The 16,986-nt window shown below is 35.5% G+C and overlaps 1 protein-coding gene across 2 annotated transcripts in view; it reads left to right on the top strand.

Moving 5' to 3' along the window:
• L3MBTL4 (L3MBTL histone methyl-lysine binding protein 4) overlaps nucleotides 1-16,986 on the top strand; it is a 436,533-nt gene that overhangs the window by 322,855 nt on the left and 96,692 nt on the right. For both annotated transcript variants that reach the window (XM_075993669.1, XM_075993668.1), the window contains one exon: nucleotides 2,900-2,970. In XM_075993669.1, the coding sequence (XP_075849784.1) occupies nucleotides 2,900-2,970 (71 nt within the window). The remainder of the gene's footprint in view (nucleotides 1-2,899; nucleotides 2,971-16,986) is intronic.

Raw genomic sequence — 16,986 nt, 5'->3', positions numbered from 1 at the left:
CACTGAATGAGCACAGAAATGGTAGTCCCTACTATCGCCTTGTGAAAAAGAGGAGAAGCCTAGAAAGAGGGTCTGAGAACATGCAGCTTCTTTCAACTGGAAATAACAAAATCCTAAAGAAACAGCAAGTTGAAAATGGAAAGCAGAGACTATTGGGTGACAGTGGCAGGGCATCTCTAAGTCATGCACACTCCTTTATGGAATAAATCAGGTATAAACAGATAGGTATCTTGACATTTGCTACAGGAACAACAATGCTATTAATAAAAGATTACGAAGATTGTTTAGAGTGCCTGGAGCTATGATGACTATAAAAGGAATGGGCCAGGCTTCAGGGAAAAATTATTGGTGAAATAGTAACACAGACCTAGAGATTTAGATGGAGATTTAGACCATTTTTGCAAAAACACAAACAGAATATTAATCATTCAGGTCCTCAAAACACTTCTCCTCTCCCATTTTACTTTCTTGTTTTGCTTGTTCTATCCGGTTCCTCTTTACCCACCCTAATTCTCTAAACCTTCAAAACCCATCAGTCACCCCCACCCCATTCTCTCCAGATCCACCTGGCCACATCCTCTGCAGGGTACCCTGACTGGCCCAGTGCCAAGCCACATGCTCCCTCCAGCCTCCAGGACTGTTACTGACTGTCCTCTTCTTTTGCTCTGACTTCTCCTTTTCCATGCCTTCCACAACTGATCAGTAATCTCTACGTTATTAGAAGATGATGTAAAGAGTAGAAGGAACTTGGATTTGCAATCCAAAGACTTGAGTTTGTATGCCAGTTCCACAACCAACTCACTGTGTGCCCAAGATGGGGCAGGTCACTCAACATCTCTGAGCCTCAGTTGATCTATTTATAAAGCAACTATCCCTCCCTCCTAGAGTTTTTGTGGAAATGAAATGACGTTAAGCAAGATGAAGAGGCTGGTAGCCTCTTCGAAAGCACCTACCTCCCTCGAGTTCTCGGGAAACAGTGACTGCATCTGAACTGCTCACAGGTTATCTGAACTGCTTGGCCTGTCTCCCTGTGATGTAATCATTTGAAAGCAAGACTGGGCCGAAATATACCCCTGATTAATTGCAGTACCTGGCATTTTAAAAAAAAAAAAGCACTTAATAAATTTATTTGATTTATTTTTAAATTGCTTTTTAAAATATCCATCAAAATTATGTAAGGCAGACTAGCTTCTAGTTTTTTAATTTTGTAAGATAGAACCAAGATATTCATTAGCAAACATTGCAGAAGGATGTTTTTAAGATGGTTTGAAAGTCAACTCAAAGTTTCATAAAATTTGTAAAATTGAGGGGAAAATACCCCAAGATTTACCAGAAAACATGTAAGCAGAGATAAAATTGTTGTTCTTTGTTTTTTCTTTTTCCAAATTATTCTTTGCCAAATGGCTGCATAGTCACTGAGGACGTGTGCTGTGCTGCTGGCATTCCCTGGTGACAACTCCCTCCACCTGATACTCGCTGCTTGAGCTTAAGCCCCATTCCTATGGTTTATATTCTTTCCTACAAGAATGTAAACAAATCCTAATGATATATACATGTTGAATACAATGAAAATTATACATATTGAATTAGTGAGAATATTCTACACATTTCTGTGCATGTCCATGATGCATAAGAGTTTTTATACTGTTTTTTAATATATTGTTTCACTAAGTGCTCAGAACAACCCAGGGAGGCAGGTACTATCTCCGTTTCACAGGTTGGAAGCTAGGACTCCTAGTGTTTAAATACCCACTCTGGGTCACAGACCTAGAGGTTGGGTCCTGGGCATGATCCCAGGTTTTCTGCACTTGCCTCTCCTTTGCAGTACAGGTGATTAACTTCCTGCACTTAGTATTCGCCACACTAGCCAAGGAGGACCTACTGTGAGGTCCAAAGATGGGATTTCAGTAGAAGGTCTTTATCAGTTTCTTCCCTTCTTGATTGAAACATCTTCATGATTAAGAGATATCTAACTGATAGAGTATGTTTCTACCATGACATACATGTATAAACATATAAATAAACATGGATGAAATTACCTTGAATTATGTACAAGTCATTTAGGTTTCTGTGTAGGGTTTTGGTAACTGAATCAGTTTCCTCATCCAAAACAGAAATTGAAACAGTACTCACATGACCAACTCAAAGGCTTGTCAGTGATAATAAAATGAGAGAGTTGCTGTCTAAGTGCTATAAGAAAATGCATGTGCAAACAAGATATTGTAATTTCATCAAAATCATAAAGATATATAAATAAATTAATCAATTACCTCGTAAGTTCTGTCTACTGAAAATTAATTACTAGCTAATTAGCAACTCTGGCAAATTTTTATTTTACAAACTTCCATACTCATTATAAAACATAAGCCTCAAGTTTTAATAAAGTTCCACAGTGAGAGAGTTACAAAATTAGGCTTTACTACATACTGCAGCACTTTAAAGTTAATTAATTTTCTGACACTCAGCAATGTAACTAAATTACTTTATACAGTTGTTTGAGCACAGTGTCTGTAATCTTCTGATTAATATAGTAAGCGCTAAGGCCATCAGTAGTGATTATTTGCCCAACCCCCACACCATCGCCACACATCCCTGAGAGCTTCTCCTCAGAATCTGAAGGGATTGTTCTCCAAAGTTTCAGAACGTTTTTACTATAATAGAATGAGGGGGAAAAAGACTTTTAAGTTTCAGGTTTCAGAGTCCAAGTTTCTGAACAAAAGTGTATTTTCTAAATCTTAAACTGAAGACAAATTCTAACAAAGCTCTGTGCAGCAAAATAAATACCTGCCGGTTCACTACTGTTTACCCTGTGGTTTCTATTTAAATTTGTGCTGCTGTCATGACTTATTCCTACCTCACAGGATAATGAATCTAGATTTTATTTCTGTTCTTTGCCCAGACTTGTACAGCAGGCAAAGTGTTTGAAAATCAAAGGAAAAGAAGATATTGACTTGGATAATCTCTTCAGAGGTAAAAACAAAAACACTAACAAAAACACAGAATATACTTTTTTTGTGCAGAATGTCTTATTTGTTGGACTGTGTGGTCTTATCATTCCCGTAGGGAACTGTGGAAAGAACCTGGCCCCAAGTCAGGAGACTTGTGTTCTGGTCCCAGGCCTGAGAATATTAAGTCCCATCACTTCACTAGGCGAAGCCTGAATTTTCTCATTTTTGAAATGAAAGGACTGGACTCTATAATCTCATCATAGGACAGATCTAAACCTGCAGAAGTCAGAGTCTCGGTGGTTGAATCCCTCTCTGCCCTTTGCACAGGCCACGGAGGGAAACCAGGATGTCTCCCTGCATTTGCGAGGTCGGGAGGCTGGGAAACAAGCCTGGTTATAAGACAGGCAAGGGGATTATTGGGAAGAAAGTTTAACCAGAGCTGAGGAATTTGTGGAGTCTAGGAAAAAGAATTGCTTGTTTTCATTTATTACACTTATGTTTCTTTCCGGTGAAGGTTCAATATAGACAGAATTTTTAGGGTTTTTAGATTATCTTGCAGCAAGCTAAGGAATAAGTTGTGTGTAGATTGCGTTATTTTAGTGCAAAAATTTGATGTAGTCAGACGAAAACACTGATAATCTCTAATTAGTATCCCATATCTTCAGCCTTGGTAGTTCTTTGTATTTGTATCTGTGGAACATGATAGATCCGTCTACCTTCCAGAGGAAAGGGAAAGTAGTGAGTTTTCTGCTGACCTGGCCAGAAGTGCAGCAAATGAGCAGTGTGGTGGCACTGCTCTCCACCTCCAGCACAACTGCCCGCTCAGCTTTTCTTAACAAAAAGAGAGTTTGTACTAGCAGTTGTTGAACAAAAGGGCTGGGAGGTGCATGAGCAAGGCCAAACTGCTCACTTCATTCGGGGGAATGAAGCTTGTGTTGGAAGAAGTCTAGATCATCTCAGCCATGGAGAGGGAGAACCTTTTCTCAGAAAACAGAAAATGGAGGGCAGTGACGTTACTTTGGTTTCATTGTGCAGCTACATATTTCCCTATCATCAGAAGAATTCCTGTGTCACATAACCGGAGCTGAAGCTTGCTTTAAATAAAATAAAAAACTGATATTTTAGAAACTGTTTCATACAAATGTTCTCATCCATTTCACCAAACCTTCATTCTGTAAACAACATGTTTTGGAACCATATAAGAAGCCTTAAAAAAAAAAGTGCTGGTGTTTTAATTCATATTTTGACAGTTTTGAAAATATCTGCACAGAGTAATTATGTATATGTTCCTGCTAAAACAGATACACAATTTGGTAGTTCACATAGTAAGAGTAGTAATGAGGATCATCCTTGTAAAAATAGAAAATATCACTAGCAAAATTCATTTGCATAATGTGAAAGATGAAATCTCTTCCAACTTGCTCAGAATGCACTTGTTCTTTTCTGTCTCACTTATAAGAAGTTTATGCCCATATGTTTTTATTTATTTGTTCATTCACTGTGCTCTTTAATTTAAACATACCGATTTCCTCGCAGTAGAGACGAGTGGCAGCAGACAGGGCATTATGGCAGCGGTGGGCAGCCCACCTTGCGCAGAGCACACGGCGGCGTGTGGCCGGGAACACCGTGTCGGGAAGTGCAGTCAGGCTCATGGTATCTGTGGAAATTGGCAGGCTATCCTTGGCACCTGCTTTCTAGTCCAGCCTTTTGTCACCCGAAGTGACTCTTCCTCGTATGGGACTATTCCCTGTTATTATAATTAATCTCATTTGCTCTGACTCTAACCTGGATGGAAGAAAACAATGAAAATAAATATGTTACTCCTGTGCTATTAAATAATTACTTAATATTTCCCTTTATTTTACTTAAGCCTATAAATCTGGAAAAAGTAGGCTACAATTTGTTCTCCATTTCTCCTTTAAGGGGAGATAGAAGTAGTATACACTGGATGTTTAGACATTGGGTACACACATGTATACATGTACATGCAGCTTATGTTTTTCATATCTTGGGCATGTTTTAAGTTTTTATGTAAACATCTTTATTTTCTAAAGCATTTTATTCTAAACATATATACTTGGCATATGTAATTTAAAAACCTTTTAAAGGCTGCCCATTATTTTCAAGTATAAGTCTTTGAGATTCACACTCTTTTCTTTCCCATAATGACATATATAAATAAGATCAGGTGACAGAAAATTTTAATTACTTTATAATGATATAAATTTGTTAAGGAAAGCGTGATTATCTTGAAAGGATGTTTGGTAGTAAAATTGACAGGAGTAAATTGGAGTTTGTCTCTGTAAGCTAAAGGTTTACAGATAAGCTTATAGAATGTTACACCCAGGACCTGACAAGTAGTAATTGTCCTTTGTGCCTTTTGCTAAGTAAAATAATACATGAACATAGAGCTGATGCGTTCAGTGACATCGTGAGTCCCTTCTCCAGGGTGAAGCTGGGCTTCTAAGCCTTTCAGGTTTTTACCTTTGCTCAGAGAGTAGTCCCCAGAGAATGGGACAAAATTTGCTCCTTGAACACAAGTTGAGTGAGGCTAATTAAAGTGCATTCTCATTCATGGTAAAGGATCTGCTCATCTAACTGCTATGTCCTTCTGCCCCATTGAAAGCTCCTTGGTACCTCAAACAGATGTCACTGTCAGGGCAACTGCATCGCACCAATGAGGAGACTCATTTGGAATTGTAGAAAGTTCAGGTGGGAAGTTGTTTCTTTTAAAATATTTATCAGTTTTGGTCTCAGACATTTAACTAATACTTATTTTTTCTTAAATCTCAAAATTTCATAAAGTAAAAAATTATTAAAAGAGGTAAGCATTGTTAATAAATCTTTCATAGATTTATTTTGGATATAATATTTTATTTTCTATGCCAGTTTAGAATCATATTCTATTTGGTGATCTACAGTTAGCTTTTTTCCCCTCTCACTTATTGACATGGTATGATTACCTCTCTAAGTCAGTATATATACATCTCACAGATTCCTTTTTAAGTAAAACTTTTAGCCAAGTGCACAAGAGGTTACATTCATTTAATCACCACTCGGGTCAAGAAGCAGAACCTGACTGGGAGTTCACCTCATGCCATTCTATCATCTCTTCCCGCCAGGGTGACCACTGTTCTGATTTCTCTCACTCTGTTACTTTTGCCCCATTCTAAATGTTTTATAAATGGAATCATATGCTTAGTACTCTTTTGCATCTGACTTCTTTTGCTAACATGATGTTTGTGAGATTCATCCAAATCAGTTTGCTTATTATCATTGCTGCATACTATTCAATTTCATGAAGATACCGCAATTTATTTATCCATTTTAATGTTGGTGATTTTCAGGTTTACACTCTTACTGATGATGCGACTAGGACCATTCTAGTATGTGATTTGATAGCTGTGTATAGGGTAAATATCTATGAGTGGAATTTCTGGGCAATTGGGTTTGTGTAAGTTCAACTTCAGGAGCCAGTATCAAATGTTTTTGTAAAGTGGTTGTACCAGTGCATTCCTACCACCATAGTATGGAAATTGCAGATACTCCACACCTTTGCCAGAGTTATTGTTTGTCAGCCTCTTTAATTTTAGCCATTCTTTTGAGCTTACCTTGGTATTTAAGCCTTTAATTTTGGTTTCCCTGAAGCCTAATGAGCTTGAACACATTTTCATGTTTATTGACTTATTTGAATATCCTCTTTAGTGCAGTGTCTTTCTCATTTGTTTTATAGATTGTCTTTTTCTTATTGATATGTAGGAATTCTTTATATCAGTATATGAGTCCATTGTTGGATAGATGTATTACAGATATCTTCTTCAGTCTATGATGCGCCTTTTGACTCTTTAATAGTGCCTCGTGATGAATACAGAGTCCAAATTTTAATGTAATTCATCAATCCTTTCTATTTTGATTAGTGCTTTTAGTGTCATGTTTAAATTTTTTTGCCTATTCCATGTTCATGAAGAGATTATGCTATTTTTTGTACTAGAATGTTATTTTTTTAAAAAAATCTTTCACAAGTAGATCTACAGTGCATCTGGAACTCATTTATACATGATATAAAAGTATGGTATAAGGGTCAACCTTCACTTTTTCTATGAATAATCGGTTCACTCAGCACTGTTTATTAAAAAGTCCTTCCCCATTGCTCAGCAGCATCAACTTGTCATAAACCAAGTAACCACATATGTATGGGTCTGTTGCTAGACTCTATCTATTCCATTGTTTGTCTGTTCTTGTGCCAATATCATGGTGTCTTAGTTACCATAACTTTTTATAGTAAATCCTGATAGCTAAGAATGTTACTCCTCCAATTTTGTTCTTCTAGATTGCCTTGACTAATCTTGTCCCTCTAATTTCTGATCAGCTTGTGCACCCACCATACAGCCTATGCTGATTTTAATTAGAATTGTAGTGAATCTAGATCTATTTCAGATGAATTGATATCTTTTAATTCATGAGCATGGTACATCCTTCAGTTTAATTAGGTATTCTTTAATTTTCAGTAATGTTAGGTAGTTTCCCTGAGCTAGCACCTCCAGTATAATGTTGAATAGATATAACGATAGCAAGGTGTCTTTGTCTCATTCCCAATATCAGGAGGAAAGCATCATAAGTTTATTATTATGATACTTGGTGTACTGTTTTATAATGCACTTTATTAGATTAAGGAAATTGCCTCCCTTTTAGTTTGCTGCATTTTTATTTTATGAATACGTACTGATTTTACCAAATACTTTTTTGGCTTCTATTGAGATGATCATATGATTTTTTTCTTTATTCTCTTAATGTGATGAATTATATTATGATTCCTAAGGAAATTTTTTTGTTTAAGTATGGAAAAGTTTACAAATTATACTTATATTGCTCAGCGAATTTCAAAACATGAACATATATGTACCAACACCCAGATAAGAAATAAAACCAATGTCTTTACTAATATGGGTAGACCTCACTTTGCACACTTCCAATATGCATGAATCTCAGTTCATTGTTTAGTTAAATAACATCAGTCTCCCTGCAACACAGTTCAGGCTTCATTTACCAAGATATGTTAACTGTGAATGATTGTAACTAGCTCTTTATCACACAAGTCACTACATAAATAACAGATCTCAAGATCTCATTATGATCAGTGACCAATAATGTCACATCTTTCAAAGTCTGTTGGTGATTAATCACAGCACATCTGTTGTTCAGTTCACACACTGACAGCAAAGCATGTAGTTGTGTTGCCTGCCTTTCTCCCAGTGATAAACCCATGTGACATTTTATGAAACAGGATATTCCAAAGAGGATATTGGCTAACAAATATGAAAGTATAGCAAAGGAAGGAAGTGGTAACACTGGAAGTGAAATTCTAATCAAACATAAACAGATTTTTAGAAAAAAGAGCCAAATGTAGAAATACTGACCCTACCACCATTAAAGACTAAATGTACAGCCAGGGAACTTAGTGATGGAAAACTCATTGACATAAATAAGGAAAATGGTTATGACAAACAGGATGATGAGGTGATGTTGGCAAAAACAACTTCACGTTATAAGAACTCTCAGAGATATTTCACATTGCAAGTACAAAGCATAAAATGTTGGAAGTGGATTCAAACTTAGAATGACAATTTACAAATGCATAGAAGAGATGCTTGCTCTATATTGCAGTTATAGGACAAGAAGAAAACAAACATTGCTCAGACAACTCTTGCTAAGGTTTTTACAAAGAAACAAAACACTTTATCTCAATGTTTTTAATGTTGTAAATCACAGTGTACTAATTAACTATTATTGTTACTAGTTTGAAAATTTCTCTAAACATTTATGATTGACATTAAGAGAAGGGTTAATGTTTTGAACAAAATTTGTAAAGGTCATGGAAAAAAAATCACAATTTTTCCCATTGATGATTAACCTCATTTTGCATGGTTTCAGCTGTCATGGTGAATTTCACAGCCCTTCACTACTGTGCCAAGTGAGAACTCTGTATATTTTATTAAGGACTTTTTAAAATACATTCATAGGAGAAATTGGTCTGTAATTTGCTCTCTTATAATGTCCTCATCATGTTTTGATATATACTCTTTTTCCATTCACACAAAGAATTTATGTAAGATTCATGATATTTCTTTTTTAACTGTTTGGTAAAGCTATCTAAACCTGGAGGTTTTTTTATGGGAAGAGTTCTAATTGCAGACTTAATTTCTTTAATAGATTGAGAACTTTCAAATTTTTAGATTCTTCTTGTACCAATTTTTTTAGGAATGTATGTATTTCATTTAAATTTTCAAGTTTGTTGCTATAAAGTTGTTTATGATATCCTTTGATGAGCTGTTCAGCATCTGTGGAGTCTATGGCTACGTCCCTTCTTCACCCCTGATCCTATGTGCTTGTGGGCACTCTCTCTCTCATGCCTCCTGCTTACTTGTGCACTCTCTCCACCTGTCACCTTCTCCTCTCTCTCTCATTTAAATCTTACTAAAAGGTTTATCCATCCTTCCAGTGAACCAACTTTTAGCTTTGTTGATTTTCTATAGTGTACATTTGTTATTTCTGTTATTAATTTCTTCTATTATAGTTCTGCTTTCCTACCTTCCACTCTTTGCTAATTTTTTGTTTGCTTTGGTTTAATTTGCTATTGTTTTTCTAAGTTCTTTAAATGATTGCTTAGATTATTTGTTTTTTAATACATTTTGATATATGTGCCTGAAGCTATCTGTTCAACTAAGCCTAGCTTTACCTCCATTCTATAAGTTTTGATTTGTCAAATTTCATAATCATTTAATACAAAATATTTTCTCATTTATGTTGTGAGTTCTTCTTTTATCTATGAATTTTAGTATCATGATTTATTTCCAGATAGTTGAGGAATTTATTATCTTTTTGTTATTGATTTCTAGCTTTATTCTGCTGTGGTCAGAAAACATTCTGAGCAATAAGTTTGTTAATCGTGTTGTTGGGTCTTTTTTATCCTTATTTCTTTTTTTTTTGTCTGCTTATTCTTTTGGCTCCTGAGAGAAATGTGTTAAAATCTCCTACTACGATTGTGGCACTGTTTCTCCTTTTACTAAATACATTTTAAGCTATGTTATTAGGCTCATGTAAAGTTAAAATAATTATTTATTCCTAATCAATCAGCCTTTTTATCATTTTGAAATACATCTATTTCTCCCAATACTTCTTGCCTTTAAGCTACTTTGATATTAACCAGTTTTCTTCCATCCTTTTATTAATATATCCTCATCACTGTCCTTGTATTTAAGTTTCTCACTTCTAAGTGACATGTGATTTTTACTTTTAAACCTAATCTGATGATTGAAGTCTTTTAATTGAATTATTATATTTGCATTTAATGTTATTACTGTTAAGTTGGGTTCATAGCTGCCATCTGAATAGTTTTCTATTTTTCTCAACAGTTTGTGTTCAGTTTTCTATTCCTTGCTTTATTTTTTATTAAACAAAATTCATTTTGGTATTCCATTTCCCCTCTATTAACTTGTTGGTTGTGCATCTTTAACATTCTTTTAATAGATATCCTAGCTACTACAAAATGCATCAGTCTATAGGATCAGTTTTCTTCTACCTGAAAAACTTTTGTATCTCTTTTAGAATGTCTTCTAGCTATGATTTATTTTTACAGTAAGTTTTTCTTTGTCCATAAATGTATTTCTTTTGCCTTAAACTTTGAAGGATATTTTTGCTGGTTATAGACTTCTGGATTGGCAGTTTTTTCAGGCTTTAAATATGACATTCCATTGTCTTCTGACTTTTATTATTTCTTTCAAAAATCTGTAGTTTTATTGTGTCTCTTTTGAAAGGAGAGTGTCTTGTAATCTATCTAATTTTATCTGATTGTTTATAAGATTCTCTTGCTGACTTTGGATTTTTTAGCAATTTTACTATTAAGTGCCTAGATGTAGTTCACTTCATAATTTATGTTTTTGGGATTTATGGTGCTTAGGTCTGTGAGTATATGGCTTTGATTGCTTTAAATAATTTGATCATTGTCTCTTCAAATATTATTTATGTTCCATTCTCTCTTATCTCCTCTTTTGAGACTCTACAAATATATTAAACTTTTTCTTGTTTATATCTTATGTGCTCTTTTCTATATTTACTCTCCTTTGTTTTCTGCATGCTTCAGTCTGGACTTTTTCTACTGGACTATTTTAAAAGTCTATAATGCTCTCCTCAGCTGTCTCTAAACTGCCATTACACCATCTAATTAATTTTTAATTAAATCTTTGTATTTTTTTGTTCAGTAAATTCCCTATATGTGATTTTTTATAGACTTTAGTTCTTAAGTAACATTCTTTATCTTGCCATCAAATTTCTTGACATTAGCCACAGTTACTAATTCTATACCTTAAACACCAGTATCTGAATTATCTTTGTATTTGCTTTTCTTGTCATTCTTTGTAGAAGATTCATCTACTAAAGCTACTCCACCGTAACTTGGAGTAGAATTTCTACCATATTCATGCTTAATAGCCACTACAAATTGTACTGGATGATTCTATCACAACACATTTAATAGAATGAACATTTTTATTATTTTCAGTCCTTATGTTTAAAACAAATATGAATTAAGACTGGTACAATTATATATGGGCATTTATGGGAATGCTTCTATAGCATTAATATCTGGAAGTTGAATTGTTATTAAAATAGGTTAAAAAGTATGGACATTTATAAATTATGAGTGTTCTTGTCAACCTGCCTTTAAAGTGTTTAAAGTAGTATATGAAAATCTAATCGGAATATATTCATCATATATAAAGTTCTATCACATGCCTGAAACTTAAAAGCTCTGTCATCGATGATGTTGTGTGTTTGTCCAGAAATCGTGCCAGACCTAGAGCTATGGGTGCCACCTCATTCTAGAGAGATCCGAATCCAGTGGAGAGAAGCAAATACTGAGTGAGGCATCGTCAGGAGGTCAGAAATGTGAGTCTATAGCAGGAGGGACTGAGGAAAATAATAAATGCAAGGAGTTAATATCAACAAACTAACAGGAAAAAGAAAAAACACAACCAGGAAACCAAAGAATGAAGACAAGAAGGGAAGAGTTTAAGCATTATATTAGAAAGCCACAGCTTGTGGGCCTTGTCCATAGGTTTCAAAGGCATGGATCTTCTTGGACATCTTTTTATTTCATTTAGTTCTCTATTGCAAATGACTTTCAGAGTTATAAACTCACAAGTTTTACACACATTAAAAAGTCCTCTGGGAAGCCTCTACATGTCTCTTTACCAGGAGTTTTTAATTAACAGAATTACAGGGTGAGTCCATGTGAAAGCTTGGAATTAGTGCTTTCAGTTTTTCTGTATATCATAAAAATAATTTCAGTGTGTGCCTAAGGATCTTTAACCACCATTGAATTAATTGTTGCTACTCACGCTTAGAGCTTAGGATGTAAAGTTGCCTATGAGAGAAGGAATGTAATAGCAAATTGATACCTGTATCTGCTCTGGGGTTATTTGATTTTTGTTTTTTAACTTGAGGCTCATGTTTGGAATTGGTGTTTTGTTTGTCCAACATTTCTGTCTTACTGTACGTGGCATGACTCTTCAGATGGGCAAGGTCTCCAGCTGCAGCTCTATGCTCAGTGCCTGCCCAGCTTTTGGAAGTGCTCCATCATCCCCAACAGTGAATCTTACCTTCTTAATAATTTCTTTATTAAGGTAGAAACTGTCACCAACATGTCCCCAAAATTTGGTGAAATTACATCCTACACATCCTACCATTTTGGAGTTTCATGGTAAACATAGAAACATGGAAAATTATTGGTGGTCACTCTATGTATGATGTTACTGTTTAGCAAAATGACTTGCTATGAGCTGCATTTATCCGAATCTAAGGGCCTTCTCAGGGATCGTGACCTAAATATTTGCTCTCACAGGGAACTGAGGAAAGAAATAGTTCTGCATAGCCTTCTTACTGACTGTGCATAGGAATTATTATAGTTAAGAAGCAGATTATTGGTTTTAGCTCTGACATATAAAGAGCTTATAAGTTATCACTTCCATCCTCACAACAAGAAAAAAGATGAACAAACTGAAAATCAGTAACTCTCCTTAGATCCATCAGAGAATTGAAGTCCTGCCTTCAAGGGAAACTGCTTAATCTGACTTATCCATCTCAGGGGAAAGGCAATTATACAACTCCAATCCTCTCTATTCTTCCTGTATCACATAGGGAAGGGGGGGAAAAGCTGAGAAACTCATCTGAAGGTCACAGCCCAGAGACTCAGGCCACTATTGGGGAAGGAGGACTGATTTTAATCATAAAACCATGTAACACTTCATCCCACCAAAACCTTACACCACATCAACAAGACTCCTGTATGATAAAAGTGGATTGAAACAGACAGCTGCAATACACAGATTGTATTTAAGAAGGAGTACCTAGAGAAACACAAAGACAACAGGGAAGACAAAAAAGGATACTAGAAGAAATCAATAGGAAATGCTATTAATAAAAATCAGAAGCATTGTAACAGAAATGAAAAATGCTTTGATAGGCTCACCAGCAGACCAGACATGACCAAAGGAAGAATCAGTGGGCTTTAAGATATGTCAGTAGAATGTCCCAAACTGAAAAGCACAGAGAAAAAAGAATGAAAAAGACATTACAGCATATCCAAGAACTGTGGGGTATTATACAAAGGGTCTAATATATGTGCAGGAGGAGTACCAGAAAGAGAGGAAAGATGAAAAGGAGCAGAAGAAATATTTGAAATAATAATGGCTAAGAATTTTCCAAAATTAACAGCAGACACCAGAATACATATCGAGTAAACAACAAATGATACCAAGCAGAATAAATATCAGAATTTCTAGATAGATCATATTCAAACTACACAAAATCAAAGAAGAAGAGAAAATCTTGAAAGAAGCCAAAGGAAAATAATTGCCTTACCAGTAGAGGAGCAACAATAAGAATTACACTGGACTTCTTTTCAAAACTCACGTGAGCAAGAAGAGAATAGAGTGAAATGTTTAAAGCATTGAAAGAAAAACCCACAACCTATAATTCCGTGTGCAGTGAAATTATCCTTCAAAAGTGAAAAAGGAATCAAGACCTTCTTGGAAAAGCAAATCTGAGGGAATTTATTTCCAGTAGAGAGGGATTGTGAGAAATGTTAAAAGAAATTTTCTAGAGAGAAGGAAAATGATAACAGGTAAGAAACTCAGAACTATATAAAGTACACTAGAGAAGGGAAAAATGAAGGTAACATAAAATCTTTTATGTTTCATAGTGGCTTAATTGAACTAAGATAACAGTTTGTTCAACTGTTTTCAAAATAATAATAGCAACAATTAATTGGGCACTGGACTTCTAGATAAGTAAAATGAATAACAGCAGTGTTATAAGGGATGAGAAGGATTACCGTTATGAGATACTTGTACTACTTGTGAAGTGGTGGAATGTTAGTTGAAAGAGTACTTAGATGAGTTGTGAGGGTATAGTGCAAACTTCATGGCAACCACTAAAAATCTTTTTTAATTTAAAAGTATAATTGATACGGTAAATGAAAGGAGAAAATTGAATCATATAAAATGCTCAGTTAGAATCAGAGAAGGGATAAAAAAGGGAAGAAGACAAAAAAAGAAAGAACATGTCCAACAAATTTAAAATGGAATGAACTCGGCCGGGCGCGGTGGCTCACGCCTGTAATCCTAGCTCTCTGGGAGGCCGAGGCGGGCAGATTGCTCAAGGTCAGGAGTTCAAAACCAGCCTGAGCAAGAGCAAGACCCCGTCTCTACTATAAATAGAAAGAAATTAATTGGCCAACTGATATATATATAAAATTAGCCGGGCATGGTGGCACATGCCTGTAGTCCCAGCTACTCGGGAGGCTGAGGCAGTAGGATCGCTTGAGCCCAGGAGTTTGAGGTTGCTGTGAGCTAGACTGACGCCACGGCATTCACTCTAGCCTGGACAACAAAGCAAGACTCTGTCTCAAAAAAAAAAAAAAAAAAAAAAAATGGAATGAACTCAAAATGGATCATAGACCTAAAGGTAAAATGGAAAACTATAAAGTTTCTAGAAGATAACAAAAGAGAAAATCTAGATGACATTGGGTTTGGTGATGACTTAGAAAACAACACCAAAAGCACAAACCATAAAAGAGAAACTTGATAAGCAGTGGATTTGATTAAAACTAAACATTTCTGTTCTGTGAAAGACACTGTTGAGCAAATGAAAAAGACAAGTTGCAGACTGGGAAAAAATATTTGCAAAACATATATCTGATAAAGGATTTGTGTACAAAGTATACAAAGAAATGTTAAAGTGCAACAGTAAGAAAATAACCCAATTTTTAAAGGGCAAAAATCTGAACAGACACATCAGCAGACAGAGATGGCAAATAAGCATGTGAAAAGATGATCAAAATCATGTATCATCAGGAAACTGCAGATTAAAACTAAATACCACTGCACAACCTATTAGAATAGCCAAAATCCAAACACTGACAAATACTGCTGAGAATGTAGAACAGAAACTCTCTCATTCATTGCTGGTGGGAGTGCAAAATGCTACAGCCACTTTGGAAGACAATTTGACAGTTTATTACAGAGCTAAACACAGTCTTGCCTTATGATCCAGCGATCACAGGCCTAGGTATTTACCCAAATGAATTTAAAACTTCTATCTGTACAAAAACCTCCACATGAATGTTTGTAGCAGATTTATTTATAATTGCCAGAAGCTGAAAACAACCAAGATGTCCTTCAGTCATGAATAGATAAACAATCTCTGGTTATGCCCATACAATGGACTACTATTTGGTGATGAAAAGAAATGAGCTGCAGAAAGGCATGGAGGAACCTTACTTGCATCTTCCTAAGTGAAAGAAGCCAGTCTGAAAAGGCTAAATATTGTGTAATTCCAAGTCTATGATATTCTGTAAAACAAAACTATAGAGATTGCTAAAAGATCAGTGGTTGTTAAGGGTTTGGGGACGGGGAGCAGAGAGGAATGGCTAGGTGGAGCAGGGCATTTTTAGGGAGCATAAACCGTTCTGTATGAAACTGCCCACCATAATAGTGGGTACATGTCACTATGCATTTGTCAAAACCCATAGAACTGTACAGTACAAAGTCCTAATATAAACTATGAACTTTAGTTAATAATAATACGTCAGTATTGGTTCATTAATTTTAAGAAATGTACTACACTAATGCAAGATATTAGTAATAGGGGAAACTGTGGGATTGAGGGGTAGAAGGGTCCTATGGGAACTCTCTGTTCAATATTTTTTTTAACTTAAAACTTCCCTGAAAAATAAAGGATTATTTAAAAAAAAAAAAAACCACCTGATGGTGAGTACTTAGTATCTTTGTAATGACTCAGCAGTATTTGGTGTCCCTAAATGCATTTTAATGTTTTAGGTTTATGTGGCCCATACAGAGGGACCCGCCAGCTGGAGAGAGGGGGAGGGGAAGGGAGTCATTTGCAGTGGCTGAAAGATGATTCTAGGGGTGACAGTTGGTACCCACAATTAACTCAAGGATGATATTCTGACAATTGAGTAAAAGAAAACTAATGGGAAAAATAAGAGTATGTAATGAATATTCTCAATTTTTAGTCTAGTAAAAGTTAAATATCCATTATAAATGACAGTAGTGCTATAAGACAACATAAATGAAGTACTGGTTCTTACAGGGCATAGATGCTGCATCTATTCTTGAAAACACCCTCCTGCAGTACCTGCTACTTTCTTTAGATGTTGATTAATATATTAATAATAAGAGCTTACACAATAGAATAGAATGTAATAAGTTTTTCATTACAAAGGATAGTTACTAGCCTTACTTTGCTTAAAAAAACAAATAAACACCAAAGAACTTTATCCCAGGTTAGAGAACAGCTGAGATTAGAGGTGTTGTGATTAGAGATGAGATTTGGAGATGCTGAGATGTGAATGATTAATTTGTGTCCCTGCCAGATCGTCTGAAACACCTACACTCACAGGCCAACTGGAAGCTGTCACCGCAGCAGCCCAAGGGCTGTGAGCAAGAGGGAGGCTCTTGGA

This window comes from Microcebus murinus, chromosome 17 (genome assembly GCF_040939455.1).
Source record: "Microcebus murinus isolate Inina chromosome 17, M.murinus_Inina_mat1.0, whole genome shotgun sequence".
In the NCBI taxonomy this organism is placed as follows: domain Eukaryota; kingdom Metazoa; phylum Chordata; class Mammalia; order Primates; family Cheirogaleidae; genus Microcebus; species Microcebus murinus.
Note: the sequence above shows the minus strand (reverse complement) of the source record. Positions and strands in the feature narration are given on the sequence as shown.